We start from the raw sequence: 19,578 nt of genomic DNA on the forward strand, positions 1-19,578 counted from the left end.
GGCTGTGGAGATATTGGAACACTTGTGCACTGTGATGGGAATATAAAATGGTACAATGGCTGTGGGAAACAATGTGGCAGTTCCTACAAAAATTAAAAAAGGATTTACCCTATGACTCAGCAATCCCTTGTCTGGGTACATATGCAGACTTTGAAAACAGGGTCTTACAGAGGTATTTGCAATACTTATTTACAATAGCTAAAATGCAAGAGCAGCCCAGGGGTCCATGAACAGATGGACAAGTAAGCAAAATGTTGTATATCCATACAATGGAATGTTCAGCTTTAAAAAAGGAAGGAAATTGTGATGTATGCTATCAAAATGGATGAACCTTGAAGTGAAGTGAAATCAGCCAGTCACCAAAAGAAACTGTATGATTCCACCGACACCCGAGATACCCAGAGGAGTCAAATTCATAAAGACAGAAAGCCAATGGCGGAGACTGCCAATGGCTGGGGGGAGGAGAGGGAGCTATTGTTTAATGGGATGGTGTTTCAGTTCCGCAGGATCCATCAGTTCTGCGGATGGATGGTGGCGATGGTTTCACAGTGTGGGAATGGACTTGACACCACTGAACTGCACCCTTGGCAATGTCTACGGTGGCAAATGTTCTATGCATTTTACCCCAATGAAAAGAAATTGAAGAAACACTCGGGTGCCCACTCTGAACTTGGTGGGAACAGAGGTGGGAGACGTCCCCTCTGCCTGACATGCCAGCAGGGTGACCCACTCACCCCTGCGTTAGCACCAAAAGTCACACATCCCAGGAACCCCCTTAGTCTCAGGATGGTGACTCATCCGACTTCTCAGTCACGAAACCATTGCGGCGTCCTGTGCAGGAACCCTGCAGCACCAACTTGAGGGTGACAAGCTACAACTGGCTTCTATGGAATCCACTGCCCAGCTTCTGGCTCCCCAGCTCAGCCCAGAAGAAGCCTATCCCTCAGCCCCACTCCTGGAGGCAGTCTTGGCTGAGCAGAGAGCCTTGCTTCTTCCTGATAAGGTGGCAAACATACATATAACCAAAACATACATATAACTGAATCACTTTGCTGTATACTGGAAACTAACAACATCATAAATCAAATATACTTCAATAAAAAAAAAAAAAGAGGAGTTCCCACCATGGGTCAGTGGTAAAGAACCCGACTAGTATTCATGAGGATGCAGGTTTGATCCCTGGCCCTGCTCAGTGGGTTAAGTACCTGGTTAAGCTGTGCTATAGGTTGCAGATGAGGCTCAGATCTGGCATTGCTGTAGCTCCACCTTGACCCCTAGCTGGGGAACTTCCACATGCTACAGGTACAGCCCTAAAAAAAGAAAGAAAGAAAGAAAAAGTCCTCACGATGCCCACAACATTTTACATGATCTGCCCACCGGCCTCCAATTCCAACTGACCTTATCTCCTATTTTCTCCCTAGCTTCCTCCATTCAAGTTCACTGCCTTCCCTATTGTTCCCCAAACACAACAGGTAGGATCCAGCCACAGGGTCTTATGTCCGTTTCCTCTGCTGGTATATTCTTCCCCCAGATCTAGTCAGCTTCCTACAGCTTCCTCTGCTCAAATGCCACCTTATCAGGAAAGGCTTCCTTTAAACATCCTCTATTATTTAGCCCCTCCCTCTCCCCACAATTCCTGATCTTCCCTTTTCTCTTTTAACTCCATGGCGTTTATCAACTTGTCCTATATATTTACTTGTTTATGTTTACCTGTCTCCTTGCAATTAGAGTGTACGCTACACGAGGGTAGAGAGTTTTTGATATTTATTCACTGCTTCACCTTCAGTGCTTAAAGAAGTATCTGGGAACAGAGTAGGTACTAGAAACTATTGGATGGAGGGATAGAGGGATGGAGGGAGGGAGGGAGGGAGGGGTGGATGGAGGGAAGGATCGATGGATGGGGTCTCATGGGTTCAGAAACAAGCCTAAAGAGAAGAGGGCAGCCAGGAGAGATTAACTGTAACAAATTTGTTTTGAAGCGCACTTCTTCCCAGCTGGGGAAGAGCCCCACTCCAGTCCAAGCTGTCACCTGTATGACATTGTGATGTGCCTTGGAAATGGACAAAGGTTTGGCAGGTACACAGGATCCAATCAGACATGGGGAATGGTGCCCAAACAGTCAGGAAGACCATGAAATTCACGATTCAATTATGGGGGAAGAAATTACTGAAGAAAGTCAGCTGTCACCTTAGTAGGAGATGCAAAACTCCACCCACACAGATCAGAGAGAAGAATCACAGAAAGCGCTAAAGGACTGGTGGACTGGCATTAACGGGTCTTCAGTGGCAGAGAGGAAGGTAATAAGTGTCCGGAAATAACTAAAGACAGGGAAAAAAATCTAGACTAGCCGAGGAATGGCTGCTACAGCCTCCATGAGGGTGCTGGCTTCTGTCTACACATGTCAAGCAGAAGCAGCACTGAAGGGTCTAATAAGAACCTAGACAACACCAACCCTTTTTAAAAGATAAGAATTCCAAAGCCTCCTGTTGTCATTTTGACTATAAAAATAGAGCTCCATGTACCCAGTCGTAATGGACAGGATCACACTTGACACGCACAAGCCTGGGTCTCAGTCCCTATCGGCCAATAAGCAGCCCCCAGTGCTGGGATGGTGGTCTGGTGGAAACCATACAGAATTGGCCCAGTGATCTCAAATTGCTTAAGATAATAATAACACTGAGCTCTAGTGGGAAAGCCTCAAAAAGCTTACAACTAAACATAGAAAGATGTAAATCAGGCCCAGAATATTAATATTCACATGCAGAGATTAGTTAAAAGTTTATAATGGCTGGAATCATCTACATAGTTTGGAATTTAGAGCATTTATATATATACTTTTTTTTTTTTTTTGGTCTTTTGTCTTTCTTTAGAGCCTCACCTGCAGCATATGGAGGCTCCCAGGCTCGCAGTCTAACTGGAACTACAGCGGCCGGTCTACGCCACAGCCACGGCAACGCCAGATCTGAGCCACATCTGCAACCTACACCACAGCTCATGGCAATGCTGGATCCTTAACCCGCTGAGTGAGGCCAGGGATCGAACCCGCAACCTCATGGTTCCTAGTCGGATTCGTTCCCACTGTGCCACGATGGGAACTCCATTTATAGTATATTTTTAAATGGCCTACTAGGGTATGTAATAGATGATTCTCGTGATTCTAATATAGAATGTGTGATTAAATAATTTATTTTGTACTTGTGGTTTTGAACTGGATGATAAGAGAATTTTGCTAATAGAGAGTACTGGAATGTTTAACACAACTTGATTTTTCTATGTTCATAATTTGTTAAAATACGGGAGTGAAGTACTTTGGAAGATTTTGAGTGTTAGACTGGGCAAGGAGAGTACTTTTTAAAAGTCAATGCAGTAGTTCCTGTCTGGGAGCATCGGAAATGAATCTGACTAGCAACATGACGTTGCATGTTCATTCCCTGGCCTCTCTCAGTGGGTTAAGGATCTAGTATTGCCGTGAGCTCTGGTGTAGGTTGCAGACACGGCTCAGGTCTGGCATTGCTGTGGCTCTGGTGTAGGTCGGCAGCAACAGCTCTGATTAGACCCGTAGCCTGGGAACCTCATATGCCACAGGTGCATCCCTAAAAAGACAAAAGTCAAAAGACAGAAAAAAAAAAAAAGTCAACATATTAAATTAATTAAAGCAGCTTGAAACATACAAAATCAATAAAGTTTTAAACAGAACTGGTTGTGTAAGGCCCATCTATTCTATTTGATTAAACATTAATCAAAGACCTCTTGGAGTTTGCATTGTAGCTCAGTGGTTAACGAACCTAACTAGTATCCATGAGGACATGGGTTCAATCCCTGGCCTCGATCAGTAGGTTAAGGATCCAGCATTGCCATGAGCTGTGGTATAAAATTGCAGACTCGGCTCAGATCTGGTATTACTGTGGCTGTGGTGTCGGCTGGCAGCTACAGCTCGAATTTGACCCCTAGCCTGGGAACCTCCATATGCTGCAGGTGTGGCCCTAAAAAGACAGAAAAAAACAAAAACAAAAACCTCTTAAATTTAGCTGGCTTTATAAATAGGAGAAGAGGGGTGAAGCAAAAGACTTGTGGAAAATTAAATTTTTAATTTGTTGCTCTACCAAACTACCATTAATTTCAAAATCAGAGTAACTGCAAATAGCTTCCCACACACAAACTTTATCTGCAGACATGAAAAAACTCCCACCAATAAAGTTCATCCTCATCTCTCACCCTGATGCTCCTCTTGGTCTCGCTGCTTCCCTTTTTCCCCTTCACCTCCATTCGCCACTGCAGCCCCCTGAAAATTGTGCAAGAGCTTCCCATTTCACCTAGAATAAAATCCCAAATTCTCCTAGCGTGTCCTGCCTGATGCTCCATACCTGGGCCCCTTCCTGTCTCCTGAGGCTCATCCTGTTCCCTCATCCTGAGGCTCCAGCCACACGGCCCTTCTTTCGTCACCCCCAAATGCATGAGCCTCATTTTTTTTTCTGCCTCAGGGCCTTTGCACATGCTATTCCCTCTCCTAGGGCTTCTATTCAAATCTATTCTCCTAGGGATGGCCAACTCCCTCCTGTCCCTCAGGTCTCAGTTAAATGATCTTTCTTGGAGTAGCCTTCCATGAACCCCTAATACAAGTCTGGTCTCCAAACTGTTTCATAAAATCTTGTAACTAATCTATCACAGCTCTTATCCCACTTTGTAATTAGGTATTTATTATACATGATTATTTCTTCCTTTTTTTTTTTTTTTTTTTTTTTTTGGTCTTTTGAGGGCCACACCTGCAGCATATGGAGGTTTCCAGGCTAGGGGTCGAATCAGAGCTGCAGCTGCCAGCCTGCCCCACAGCCACAGCAATGCCAGATCCTTAACCCAAATGAATGAGGCCAGGGATAGAATCTGCATCCTCATGGATTCTAGTCAGGTTTATTACCACTGAGCCATGATGGGAACTCCTTCTTTCATGTTTTTCTTCCCTCACAATACAGTCAACCCCATGAGACCAAGTAGCACTGGATTAGGAGAGGCAAATTTTTTGCTGATGGCCCAGACAGCATCTCCCCACCCCGACCTTTACTCTAAAAACGAAATCTGGGAGTTTCTGTCATGGCGCAGTGGTTAACAAGTTGGACTAGGAACCATGAGGTTTCAGGTTCAATCCCTGGCCTCGCTCAGTGGGCTAAGGATCCGGCATTGCCATGAGCTGTGGTGTAGGTCACAGACAAGGCTCGGATCTGGCATTGCTGTGGCTCTGGTGTAGGCCAGCAGCTATAGCTCCGATTCAACCCCTAGCCTGGGAACTTGCATATGCCACAGGTGCAGCCCTAAAAAGGACAAAATGCAAAAAGATACAAAAAAATATAAAATAAAATAAAAATAAAAAATAAAAATGAGCTGGGTCCATAGGATCCTACCACCAGCCTTCTAGGTTAAATGTCTGCAACGTACAGCCTGGGAGCCAGATCCAGCTGCTCCTGGTTTTTGTAAATAAAGTTGTGTTAGAACTCAGCCACACCTGTTGGTTTTCACGTTGCCCATGGCTGCTTTTGCTCTACAAGTACAGAGCCAGGCAGGTGTGACAAAGACTTTGTGTGGCCCACAGAGCTTAAAATAGTTACCTTCTAGGACAAGGTAATGACTATTCTGGTAGCCAAACCTCCCTCAGCCACCAGCCTCTAAGCTCCATCTGTCTCTCTCCCCAGAGAGACCAGTCCAGAAAGCTCCCATCATGACATGACCTGTTGGTTCTCCCTGCCCTGCTTCTAACATCCCTAAAAATTTGTGCAGCAGCTCAGTGCAGGGTATGTCTCTGGAAGGCACCCCATAGTGCCCCTAGTGGTGCCTGGCCCAATAACGCCTCTCCCTAGGAGAGAGCAGCTCTGAGAACTGCAGCTTTCCCTCCAGAAGCCTAGCTCTGTGCCTGCCACGTGTGGCTGGCCATGTGACTCTCCACCCTCTTACTCAACAACAAATAATGAAGAAATGATTAAGTGGATAAATGGCCTGCGGGTGGCTCTAGCACTTCACCAGCAAATCTTCAAATGGGGACAAATTACAATTGCCTTGAGGGTTTTGGGGCTACTTGTGGCTTTCCGGAAGTTAATAAGCCTGCATTATTTGGGAAAAGCAGTACATGCTGAATTAGCCATGATTATTTTCTTTTGCTACTAGTTTATTCACTACTGGTAGAAGTAGGTAATTGTTTGCTTTTCCTGATATTTTGATAGGTTCTTATCAACTGGCCAGGAATTTGGGTTCAAAGATCTCTTTACAAAGAAAAAGGACACTTGGTGCCAGGTTGGAAATTAGGGGTGTGCTCAGTTCAAGATGGCAGATAGAACTCTCACATTCAGAAGTCCTCCTGTCCAAATCCTATTGAAGTCATCATTTTGAAGAAACCAAAGACAAGGAGGGCAGGACAGGAGGGAAAATCAATAGTCTATAGAGTTTTCATTAAATTTCTGGAAGATGGAAAATGAACAGAGGACTATAAACAGATCAAATGTAATAGAAAAGGCCAGAACCCAGGACACACACAGGAAGCAGCAGCAGGAATTCCCTGGCGGCCCAGCAGGTTAAGGATGTGGTGTTGTCACTGCTGCGGCTATGGTTACTGCTGTGACTGTAAAAAGGAGAAGAAAAAAAAAAAAAGCAGCAGCAGCAGTGGAGGTTCAAGGCTCTGGGCTCTGAATGCAGGTGGAGAAAGTAGGAATGAGAAGTGGGCAGGGGTTGTGAAGATCAGGCCACAAGCTGCTGTAAGTAGATGCCCTAAACCCACCCATTCCCACCATTGGGACTTGAAGTGTCATAGAAAACTATTGCACCTGACAAAGCTGAACAGGCAAGCAAGACTTTATTCAAGACTACTGCAAGAAGGGAGAGAGAATGAATTCAAAGCCACTGAAACAGAAGACAGGAGGATGTTTAAGTACTCGGATGAACTAGTGGAAAAGTACTGTTGGGGGGGGGGGCTGACTAATGGGATGTGCCCAGCACGCTGAGTTATTCCTGAGTTTGCAAATGTTTTTCTCTGTGATTAAGGCATCTGAGTTTGCTGCTCGGCACCCAATGAAGTTAGGCTCCCACTGTCCCACAGAGACTGGGAGATAGTGGTATTGTCTTCCCTAATGACTTCGTTTCAAAAGGATGCCTCCCAAGTCCTTGAGAAAGATGTTCCTGGGTGGGAAAACTGGTCAGAGTCTGGAAAGATATATATGTATTTCAAAGGGGTGGAGAAAGAATTTATAATTACAAGCTTTCTAAAGTAAGTGCTCTAAGAAGGGGAGGCCAGTGAACCAGGGGTGGAAAGAAGCCTGTCTACGATTCGGTAAAGCTGGTGGAAACACGAAGGCCATCTTGGTCACAGCCCAGAGTTGATCCCTAAGAACTGTACTAAATAGTGTTGAAAGGAGATCTGGGGCTTCCAGCGGGGCTGATGGCTTTGTAAAGCCCCCATTCACTGTAGTGTGGGAAGGGCCCCATCCTTCCCCCACCCACCAGCTGATAGGACCACCTAGGTTCACTCCCCACTCAGCTGGTCTCCCATTTGGAGAAGAGCCCTATTAGGAGAACAGATCTACCTACCCTATTAGGCAAGCAGATGCAAGCCCATGCCACGCTACCCCACCTCCCCTTCTTAAATATGAACAAAAGAAGAGAGGCCCAGACATAGGAGCAGACACACCTTGACCTGGCCCCCAAGAGCCTGTGTATTCCAGCCCCCATCTTCCTTACCAGCCAGCTAGAGCAGCCCCTCTAGCCTTTGCTCTCCATGGTTCAGCCAAAGGACCCTTTTTTGGGTTCCTCAAATGCACCAAGTTCTTTCCTGACTCAGAGTCTTCACAGAAGCTATTTCTCCACTAACTCTGCCTCCCCTCCTCTGTGCACCTGGCTGACCCGGAATCATCGGAAGGGTCTCATCAGGGTACCTTCGCTGATTCCCCAGGTCCATTAAAGTTTCCTTTCTTGCCCTCTAACAGCTGGGACCAGCTGCATAATTTGTGGAGCCCAGTGGAAAAGGAAAATGCAGGATTCCTTGTTCAAAAATTATGAGGAATTCCAAGAAGCCAACTGCTAAGATCAAATCAAGAGCAGGGCCCTTCTGAGAACAGATTGTAGACTATACAGGTTGCAGACCCAGGAAGCCAGCCCTGCTTGAACTGCATACTTTTCTTTCGTAGCCTATAAAAGAATTTGCAATAAAATACTGTGATTATACATACAATGCCTGTCTCCTTGGCTATTATAATCCATAAGTGTAGACACCATTGTGTAATACCTCCAACCCCCCAGCCCACATTCCTCGGCACTGTATCAGGAGCCTTCATTGCAGGTTCTCGGTAAATACCTGCGGAATGGCTGGGAGAAATGAATCAGTGATTCAACAAATCAATCAGGGGATGACAAATACGCTGCCTCGTCATCACCAGGGACAATCTCCAACCAGTGGGATTTCCATTTGGGCTTGACCCTAACGTTGGCCTTATAGAAATGAATCAATCTGAATGACATGGATAAAGCAATGCTGGGCTTATTTTCCTTGAGTAGGAAAGGGGAGTTGGTTTTTCTCTAATTTTTATTGGAAGTTTATTGATCTATAGAGAAACTTTGAAACAAACTATCAACGTGAACCATAGGCAACTTTGGAAGTGATATTGATGACGACTGGACTCAAGATGGCCCAGAAGGCTGTTCCTGCATCTACATCCCTGAGAAGCTCTTCCAAAGGCCCCAGAGGATGCTGGTACCAGAATGGTCACCAAGTGCCATTCTAATAACTTCTAAGGAGCAAATTCCTTGGGACGGTAAGGAATCGGAAACAACCCAGAAGAATGGAAAATTGTATGCATCTGATGGAAACAGGGCAGCAAGAAAAATCAATGAGCTGGTTTTTCTTTCTATGCACTGGTGAGTTGTTTAATAAAAAGGAACAGAGGGCGTTCCCGTCGTGGCGCAGTGGTTAACGAATCCGACTAGGAACCATGAGGTTGCGGGTTCGGTCCCTGCCCTTGCTCAGTGGGTTAACGATCCGGCGTTGCCATGAGCTGTGGTGTAGGTTGCAGAGGCGGCTAGCGGCTCGGATCCCGCATTGCTGTGGCTCTGGCGTAGGCCAGAGGCTACAGCTCTGATTTGACCCCTAGCCTGGGAACCTCCATATGCCACGGGAGCGGCCCAAGAAATAGCAAAAAGACCAAAAAAAAATACAAAAAAAAAAAAAAAGGAACAGAACAGTTGAGATGTATTACCCTTCATCATCTATGTACATTTAGATTCCAAGTGCAAAGACTTATTTAGTATTCAAGAATACACGTCTAAATAAAAGAAGGCACACATTAAACACAACAGAGCATGTACCCACAGGGAAAGGAGAGGGTGTTTAGACTTGGAGGGTAAAGGATGAAAACAATAATAATATTCAATAACGACTTGGCACCAACATCATGGTGAGGGGTCATGGACTGATGGGTGGGACTAACTTGAGCTTAGCTTCTGACATTTAAGAGTGTGAGGAGAAAAAGAAGAAGGGAGGGAGAGAAGGAGGAAGGGAGGGAGAAATTTTAATTCCGTGTCTGCTTCTCTTGTCACTGTTCTGACCCAACTGCTCTGACATCTCCAAGACCATTGGTGGCTGGAGAGCACCTATTTGTTTGTGTCTAATAAATTCTAAGGAGCAAACTCCTTGGATACATGTCTTCATGCCCCTCCTAGGGGAGGAAGTCCAGGGCTGCAGAGGGGCAGAGAAAGGTGACTTGGCCAGGAATGTTTGGGGCTGTCACCTGCAGCTAGATGATAAATAGGGAACGGAGGAGGGTGTCCTGCGGCTCAAGGAGAAAAAGAATGAGCAAGAGAAGGGCTGGGGAGAAGCAAGGGCAAGAAAAAGAGGGCATGATATTGGGTTGCTCTTTCTCTGCTGGAAACCAAGCAGTGGGTTCCTTAGGAGAAGGTGCCTAGGTCAGGGGGGCAGGGGGGCTTCGGGGGGGGTGGTATTAAGAAAGCAATGATGGGGGAGGGAGTGGGAGGGATTGGGAGCTTGGGCTTATCAGGCACAACTTAGAATAGATTTACAAGGAGATCCTGCTGAATAGCATTGAGAACTTTGTCTAGATACTCATGTTGCAACAGAAGAAAGCCTGAGGGGAAAAATGTAATTGTAATGTATACATGTAAGGATAACCTGACCTCCTTGCTGTACAGTGGGAAAATTAAAAAAAAAAAAAAAAAGAAAGCAATGACCTCTCGTGAACAACTCCCATATATTCAGGCACTGTGAAATCTGCTTTACTTTAGTCATTTCAACAAGCCACCAAAACAGGAATTATCACCCCATGTATAAGCATGGAAACTGAGGTTCAGAGAGGCTAAGTGACTTGTCCAATACCACCCAGCTAGGAAGGTTAATTGAGAAGTTCAAAAATTAGGCTAAGGAACCAGGCATCTTGGCTTCTCTTTTTAACTATTCCACTTACTTTTTTTTTTTTTTTCTTTTTTGGATCAGGAGCAAGTTAACCTCCCCAAATTTCAATCTTCTCTAAAAATGTGACAATAATACCTAACTTGGTTGTCATGATGTCTGTAAAACACCTAACCCACAACAGAGTACTCATATTTCTCCTTCAAGCAAAGGAAGCAATTATAATAAGTAGGGGGACCTGGGGGGGGGAAATGAGTGGAATGAAGATTGAGTGTCTTTATTCCTCAGTCATGTGCGTTCAACGGATGCTTCAGGCCCTGGGTTCCTCTGTGTCCATGGCTCTGTGATTAGACCCCTGCTCTGTCTTCCCCACCGAGGTGCAAAGCATCTCACCCCTCCAATTGCTGGTACAAGACCTCTCACCAGTCTTACCTCAGGACTTCCTAATTCAGGGGCCAGCGACTATGACATGGGGCCCAAATCTGGCTACCACCTATTTTTGCAAGGCCCATGAGCAAATATGAATGGCAAAGAAGTCAAAGAGGCTACATAGTTATCTACAACAGCAATGGTAGAAGGAGCAGCTATTTATTGCATCGGATCAGCTGGTACAAAACAGCTCCTTGACAATGCCTGGATAAGAAGCTTCCAGGGCTCCAGAAGGTCAGAGAGACTCAGGTTGCAAGTGGGGGAAGCTGTCACCGTTGGGAAGGCCCTAGTGCTGTCAGCTGCAGCCTGAAGATAAAATGGGAATGTGGAAAGATAGGAAAGGGGGGAGGAAAGCTCAAGCCATTGGAAACGTGCTGATGCTCACAGGTGTCTGACAAGAAGAAAGACTGTTAAAAGCTTTGAAGTCTTACAAATAGAAAATATTTTAGTTGCCTTACAATATCATTCAAAAGCCATTAGTTACCTAGAAATAAATCTAATATGTTCTGTGTAGAAAACTACATGATATTACTAAGAAAAAAACTTTTAATGTCTTAATGGAGAGATATGCCATGTTCATGCATAAAAAGATTCAGTGTTATAAAGGTATCAGTTTTCCCCAAGTTGTAATGGAAGGACTTAAGCTACCATTTATCAAGACTTATTATAGGAGTTCCCATCCTGGCTCAGCAGTAATGAACCCGACTAATACCCATGAGGACGTGGGTTCGAGCCCTGGCCTCGCTCAGTGGGTTAAGGATCCAGCATTGCTGTGAGCTGTGGTGTAGGTCACAGATGCAGCTCAGATCTGGCGGTGCTACGGCTGTGGTGTAGGCTGGCAGCGACACCTCCGATTTGAGCCCTAGCCTGGGAAATTCCATGTGCTGCAGGCACATCCCTAAAAAGCAAAAAAAAAAAAAGACTAATTATAATGTGGCAGAAAACGAGATAATATGGTATTGATACAAAATAAGCAAGGAGACCAATGGACAGATACACACACAATATAGTTGATGACCAAGGACCCACTGCAACACCAAAGGGAACAGAATGATTTTTTCCGAAATATGTGGTTGCATCAACCAGACTGTCCACATGAAAAAAAGAATCCTTGTCTCCTACCACACACCACACAGCAAAGTCTGTTTCAAATGGGTCATGGATCTAAGGGAAGGGAAAGCCATAAAGCTTCTAGAAGATACTATAGTAAATAGTTTCATGATCTTGGGATAGGCAAATGTTTCATAAATATTGCAGAGGAGTTCCCGTTGTGGCTCAGCAGTTAACGAACATGACCAGTATCCATGAGGACCCAGGGTGGATCCCTGGCCTTGCTCAGTGGGTTAAGGATCCGGCATTACTGTGAGCTGTGGTGTAGGTTGCAGACGCGGCTTGGATGTGGCACTGCTGTGGCTGTGGTGTAGGCTGGTGGCTATAGCTCAGATTTGACCCCTAGCCTGGGAATCTCCAATGGCCTCAGGTGCGGCCCCCAAAAGACAAAAAAAAAACATAAATATTGCAGAAATATTGATATTACTGAACATTACAACGGGTAGAGAAATGGGATCTCATTAAAACTAGGAAATTTTCTTCATTGAATGAAACCATTAAGAGAGTGAAAGGAAAAGGTACATTGAGAGAAAATGTTTATTATATATATATACACACACACACATATGTGGGCTCGAACCCACATCCTCATGGGTATTAGTCGGGTTCATTACTCATAGAAAAAATGGGCAGGAAAATCAAACAGACACTTGACAAAAGAGAAAGCTGGAAGTTATTTAACATGATGTCAGATTCTGGGAAGGTGGTTTTAATTGTGCTGGTTGACATAATTTTGGAATTTTCTAACATCTCCCCATAAATACTCAGAGAGCATTTAAAATAGCTAAATTCAAAACACATAGACAACAAACCCAAACTCCAAAATCTGAGTGGAGGGAAGGGGACAAAGCACCATCCTCCACCAGACCAGCGAGGGTCTGCTCTGTGCAGAGTCTGCGGGGGGCAGTGAGGTGACGGATGGAGAAGACCTGGGACCTTGTTCCCAGGACAACGTCCTGAGGAATCCACTAGAGCCTGATCTTCAGCCCAACAAACCTGATTGGAGAGACATCAACATGGGGCCTAGTGAGGCCATTAAATATGTATTCACAGTAGAACTGAGACTCATTTACAGTCTATGGAGAGAGTCTATGGAATAGCTACATGCTCTGACAATGTAAACACAATGTACCTATCAAACACTGGGGAAGGGGATGGAAAGAGCATATGAAAAGGAAAGTAAGTTTGATAAGTATCTGAAAATGGTTAAGTGGGAATGCAAGGACATTACTCAAGACCAGCTGCTGGGGGCAGGGCAGTGGGGAGGAAGGAAAGGAGGAAATTAGGTAATTTTATCAGGACTATTACTCATAGTAGGAAACCTGTAGACAACAATAAAAAAAAAAAGAGGGAATCTTGGGGAGCACTAAAAGGCCTTAGTATAAGGTAATGATAAGAACAAAAAAAACATAAAGCTTTCTAAATGCAAAACATGTTGTGAGGAAGAGAGAAAAGGGAAGAGAGAGGAGATTACACAAATCAAACATATTATTTAATAAAGACTACCTCTCTAAAGAAGATAGCTACAGTAGTAAATAAAATAATAAAATGTAGGCTAAAGCACACAATAAAGGAGATCTTCTCTTCACAAAATACATACAGAAATACCTGTAATGAAATAATGTCTAGAATTTGCTTTGAAGTAACAGGAGATGAGGAGAAGTAGGTGGGATTAGAGATGAAAGAAGAATGACTACGTACTAACAATGGTTGAAGCTGGGTGATGGGTACATGGTCTATCATTATGCTATTCTGTCTGCTTCATATGTGCTTAGAATTTCCCATAATAAAAAGTTAAAAATAAAATATGTTGAGGGATGGTCAAAATACCTGAACGTGAAAATTACACATTACAAGAAGATATTAAAATAAGATGAAAATGAGATATTACCATCTCTCTTTTTTTTTTTTTTTTTTTTTTGTCTTTTTGCCATTTCTTGGGCCACTCCCACAGCATATGGAGATTCCCAGGCTAGGGGTCTAATTAGAGCTGTAGCTGCCAGCCTACACCAGAGCCATAGCAACGTGGGATCCGAGCCTCGTGTGCAACCTACACCACAGCTCATGGCAGCGCTGGATCCTCAACCCACTGAGCGAGGCCAGGGATCGAACCTGCAACCTCATGGATCCTAGTCGGATTTGTTAACCACTGAGCCATGACAGGAACTTCTCACATTAATTTTATATTAAATCACTAACATGTTTACACACAGACACAGTAAGTGTGGAAAGATATACCCTGAAAGATCACCAACAAATGTTCCTCTGGGTGATAAAATTGTGGGTGCCGTTTATTTTTTTTAAATAGTTTTGGCTGTAGGGTCTTGTTTTTCAACCATAAATATATATTTGTGGGGGATAAAAAAGTAAGAGTTATTCTTGGTTTTGGCTGTGCTCATGGCATGTGGAAGTTCCTAGACCAGGGATCAAACTGGAGCTGCAGCTGCAGCCTGAGCCACAGCAGAGACCATGTCAGATCCTTAACCCACCATGCCACAGCAGGAACTCCCCACGAGTTATTCTTAAAAAAGAAGTTCCCACGTTGAAAAATTTGAGTATGACTGAAGGGAATCAGATTGAGATGGAGAAGTCCAAGGAATCCCATTTATTTTACATTTCATGATGAAAACTCTCAAAACCATTACTATTGAACAAGTTTGGAGAAGTTGGGCATGACCAAACACATGTTCCCACAGGGCTCTCAGCCTTACCTGTGTGCAGGACTGGGTAGCAGCCACGGCCACACCCATCACTGAGGCATTCTTCTCCCTCCTTGCAGTCCTGGTCTACGTAGCACTCCATCACACAAATACCTTCAGTATGAGAAAAGACTGGGTTGAGATGCTGAAATTAAACCAACACTTATCTTATAAATGACCCTGACCCAATAAGAGCAGTTTGCATTTTGATCTAGTACTCTGCGGTTTCAACACGATCTCACATAGAATTTCACCAGACCCGTCTAACAAATAAGATCTGAAGTATTTGCAGAAGTATCTGCAGCACTTCCTTGGGATGGAAATATCTGTAGGAAAGAAAGCTGCAAAGAAAGTAGATTAATGGTGACCCAAATGGGCTTTAACCTATATGTTTTGTTTTTTCTTTCCTTTTTTTTTTTTTTTTTTTTTTTTTTTTTTTGCAGCATATGGAAGTTCCCAGGCTAGGGGTTCAATCAGAGCCACAGCTGCAAACCTACACCACAGCCACAGCAATGCCAAATCTGAGCCACATCTGAGACCTATACAAATCTCTTTCAACAAATGGTGCTGGGGAAAATGGACATTCACATGCAAAAGAATAAATTGAACCACTACTTCAAGCCATGTACATATACAAATACACATTAAAAAAAATTCACTCAAAATGGGTCAAAGACCTAAATGTATGTGCTCAAAGTAGAAAACTCTTAGAAGGGAACATGGGTGTAAATCTTTGTGACTTGGGTTGGGCACTGGTTTCTGAAATGTGACACCAAACTCTCTAGCAACAAAAGAGGTACCTATATTTGCTTCATAAAATTTAAGGCTTTTGTACATCAAAGAACACCATCAAGAAAGTGGAAAGGCAATACACAGAGTGGGAGAAAATCTTTGCAAATTGTGTATCTGACAAGGGTTAATATCCAGACTCTATAAAGAATTCCTACAGCCCAACAACAAAAGGACCAACACTCCAGTTTTGAAAGGGAGAAGGACTTGGATAGGCATTTCTCCAAAGAAGACATAAATGACTATTAAGAACATGAAAAAGTGTTCCACATCATTAGTTATTAGGGAAATGCAAGTAAAAACCCAGTGAGATGCCACTTTACCCTCACTGTGACAGCTATCACAAAAAGTCAGGTGTCAACACAAGTGTTGGCAAGGACTTGTAGCAATTGGAACTTTCATACGTTGCTAGTGGGAATGTAAGTTGTTACAAGCTGTGTGGAAAAGAGTTTGGCAGTTCCTCAAAAAATTAGACATGAAGTTTCCACATGACTCAGCAATCCTGCTCTTAGGTATATATCCAAGAGAACTGAATAACATGTTCACACAAAACTTTGCACATGAATGTTCATAGCAGCATGAGTGCATAATAGTCACTAAGTGGGAAATAACTCACATGTCCATCAACTGATGAATGTATAAATAATCCCGTGTACAGCTAAATAATCCAGCCACAAAAATAGTTACAGATACAACTTAGATGAACCTTGAAATTGTTGAAAGAAGCCAGACACAAAAGACTGCATTATTGTATGATTTCATTTATATGAAATTTCCAGAATAGAAAAATGCTTAGAGATGGAAAGTAGATTAGATGTTGCAAGGGAGGTGGGGGGTAGGGGGGAGGCAAGGAGGAAACAGAGAGTTTGCTAATGGGTATGAGGTTTCTTTCTGGGGTGATGGAAATGTCTTGTAGTTAAGATAATGGTGATGGTTGCACAACACTGTGAATATACTAAAAACCACCTAATCGTACCCCTTAAAATGGTGACTTTTACACACACACAGAACCAGAAACCTCCAGAAAGCCTGATTTAATTGGTCCAGCAGAAGGTCCTGGCAGTGAAACTGGAGGGAAGGGGGCAGGGCACAACCTTTAAAGGAATGACATAGCCATTGAGGATAAGACATAAACTGATTAAAACCAAGTAGGTCCCAGATGGCGGGAGGCTCAACTTCCAACAGACCTTGAGCCTCATTATATGCTCATTGTAATAAATTAGCCAATGACAGGCCCACAGGTGCCATGAAGTTTCTGAGCCTGACCATAAAAGTCCAAAAAGTAGATGTGGTTCAATGAGTTACGAACCCAACTAGCATCCATGAGGATGCAGGTTTGATCCCCGGCCTCCTTCAGATGGGTTAAGGACCCAGCATTGTCACAAGCTACAGCATAGGTTGCAGATGTGGCTCCGATCTGGTGTTGCTGTGGTTGTGGCGTAGGCTGGGAGCTGCAGCTCTGATTTGACCCCTAGCCTGGGAACGTCCATATGCCTTGCTTACGGCCCTAAAAAAAAAGAAAGAAGGAAAAAATGAAATATGCATCGTTTATTAAATTCCAGCCAGTTCTATGCATTAAGGTGAAACTGTTCTTCCCAAAGTGCAGCTCTCATTCTGATTTCCTCAAAATGCAATGTATTCTCTCATCTGACAACCCCCCCACCTCTGGCTATTTCTACCACAAACATAATCAACGTACACAGTCGTTCTAGCTAGAACAGGATTTCTCAAGCGTTAATATGACAAGAAGATCCTGTTAAAACGCTGGTTGTGATTCAGGGCTGGGGGCTGGAGATCCTGCACTAACAAGCGTCCAGGTGATGCTGCTGCTGCTGCTGCTGGTCCACAGACCACATCTTGGGTAGGAAGAGGCTCTGCCAACATGTTAGAACCACCTGAGAAGCTTTTTTGAAAGACCAGTGCTGAAACCATACAACTCAGATGGGACTGGAGCCCATAGGCTGGGACTCAAACCAGCCCAAACCCAGATTGGGACTGGAGCCCACTGTCTTTTCATTAAAATCGCACACCTGGTCTCAGGACTCAACTGAAGTTCAGGGCCTTTGTGTCTCAGGGCAGAAGGAATTCAGTGAGAGGCAAAGACAGGTAAGAAGCAGATTTATTGAGAGAGAGAGAGTGTGGGTCATCTCAGAAGATGAGAGCGACCTGGAAGATGTACTTTCTGTAGAGAGAATGCCCTCCGCAGCCCATCTGAAAAGGTTTGAGAGCAGCTCCAAAGTAGGGGGTGGTTAGTTTTTAGGTAGTTTCATAGGCTGATGAGTGGAAGGACTGTTCCAACTATTTCCAGGAAGGGGTGGGGATTTCCAGGCATCGTCCACTTTTTTTTTCTGTTTTTAGCTCTATTTATTGTCAGTATTCTTTTGAACATGTAGTGTAAGCATTATAAACTGTCTTAATAGCAATTAAATAAGTAATTAAACTTCCTAAATTCCTTTTTTCCTTTTTTTTTGGGGGGGGGGCTATACCCATGGCATATGGAAGTTCCCAGGTTAGGAGTCACATCAGAGCTGCAGCTGCCGGCCTACACCACAGACACAGCAACATGGAATCTAAGCTGCATCTGCAACCTACACTGCAGCTCACAGCAATGCCAGATCCTTAACCCATTAAGCAACGCCAGGGATCAAACCCACATCCACATGGATACTAGTCGGGTTCGTTACCACTGAGCCCCGATGGGAATTCCCACAGTGCATATTTTATTTTTCAATAATATATTTTATTTAAAGTAATAGAGCTAAACTTATTTCAAAATGTAATCAACAAAATTATATTAGTATTTTCATTATTTTTTGTACTGTCTTTATAATCTAATGTGTATTTTTCCCATTGATTTTATATCTCAGTTCAAACAAGCCACATTTAAGAGCTTAATAAACACATGCTGCCAGGAGCTGCCATATTGGATAGCCCAGTTCTAAAGAGAAGTAGTGAAAAAGAAAAGACATTTTGACATCATTTTGTAAATAAGGGAGTTGGAAAAGAATTCAGGAATAACCCAGTTGCTTGTAGGGATGTATCCCAGAGCTACTGAATTAAAAATCTTTATTTGCAAGACCTGAAAAGACATTTTTTTGGCTTTTGCCGCAATGCATATTTTAGAGGAAAGAGGGTTCATAAGCATTGCAATGAACCAGGCATGTAATTAGAATGGGGGCAGTGAGCTTGGAAAGAACATTTTGAGAGAAGATCAACCAAAGTCTTGTGTCGACTACACGGAGGCAGTGGGGGAGCAAGGCAAACAGAGAAGTCACCTTTGACTGTCGGCCCATAAGTTTGAGGAAACAGAAAGAGAGAAAGCAAAAGGCACAGAAAAGGAAGGGCTGACAAAGAGTTAGAGTAACCTCTGGAGAGGATCTCAGAGTAAGGATTCAGAACAGTGTCAGGTTCTGCAGAGATCTCAAGGAGATTGACAACCGAGGAAAACTATTAGATTGCCAACCAGGAGTTATTGGTGCCATTGGAGAGCGGGGGGCGGGGGGGTGCGTATTGGCAGTGATTGTGAAGGTGGTGGTGGTGGTGGTGGTAGTGGCTGGAGCTATACTGGAAGGGACTCAGTGGTTGGGGAGAAAGAGGCAGAGACGAGACGACAAAAGCAGGGTTCAGAGAAATGTTTTCTCAATGGTAGGGAGATTTCTGTTTGCAGGTAGAAACAAAAGGAGAGAAAAGGGTTAAAGATGCCTGGGAGAGACCCAGGAGCCAAGGCAGCCAAGGCAGAGCAGGAGGCAAGGACTGGAACGCGCAAATGGAGGGACTGGCCTTGGCACAGAGAGGAGAGAGGAGGTGGGCAGACACAGAGGGATGCTGGCATCCTGATGGGGGTGGAGGGGGCAGTTAAAATGTGCCCCCGGGTCTCCCATGTGGACGGTTCCCCTATGTACCCAGCCTCCCCTCCATCCCCTCTGCCACGCTGCACCTGCCCAGCCCCAGGCATCCCACGTTCTGACTCTCCTTCTGAGAGGTGGGACCTGCCAATGCCTGGACTTACCAACTGCTTGGAACTCTGCATTGAGGGTGAGAAGGACGGCGAGGAGGAGCAGGAGGCAGAGGCCACCCAGCTTCATGTTGCCGGCTGAGGACTGGTCGGTGGTAACGCAGCCAAGACTAGAGCAGCTGACATTTATACTCTCCTGGACA

At 44.3% G+C, this 19,578-nt stretch overlaps 1 protein-coding gene across 1 annotated transcript in view; it reads right to left on the reverse strand.

The window, feature by feature from the left end:
• The window catches only part of LOC100515857 (C-C motif chemokine 3), a 35,712-nt gene extending 16,175 nt beyond the window's left edge, over window positions 1-19,537 (reverse strand). The window contains exons 1-2 of the mRNA NM_001445153.1: window positions 19,430-19,537; window positions 14,644-14,745 (exon numbers count right to left, since the gene is read on the reverse strand). Coding sequence (NP_001432082.1) covers window positions 14,644-14,745; window positions 19,430-19,505 — 178 coding nt within the window. The 5' untranslated portion in view covers window positions 19,506-19,537. The remainder of the gene's footprint in view (window positions 1-14,643; window positions 14,746-19,429) is intronic.
• Window positions 19,538-19,578: the final 41 nt, after the last annotated feature.

This window comes from Sus scrofa, chromosome 12 (assembly GCF_054392235.1).
Source record: "Sus scrofa isolate SSC_HxYL_T2T_F1_AM1 chromosome 12, Sscrofa_HxYL_maternal_Yorkshire_Landrace_v2.0, whole genome shotgun sequence".
Taxonomy (NCBI): Eukaryota; Metazoa; Chordata; class Mammalia; order Artiodactyla; family Suidae; genus Sus; species Sus scrofa.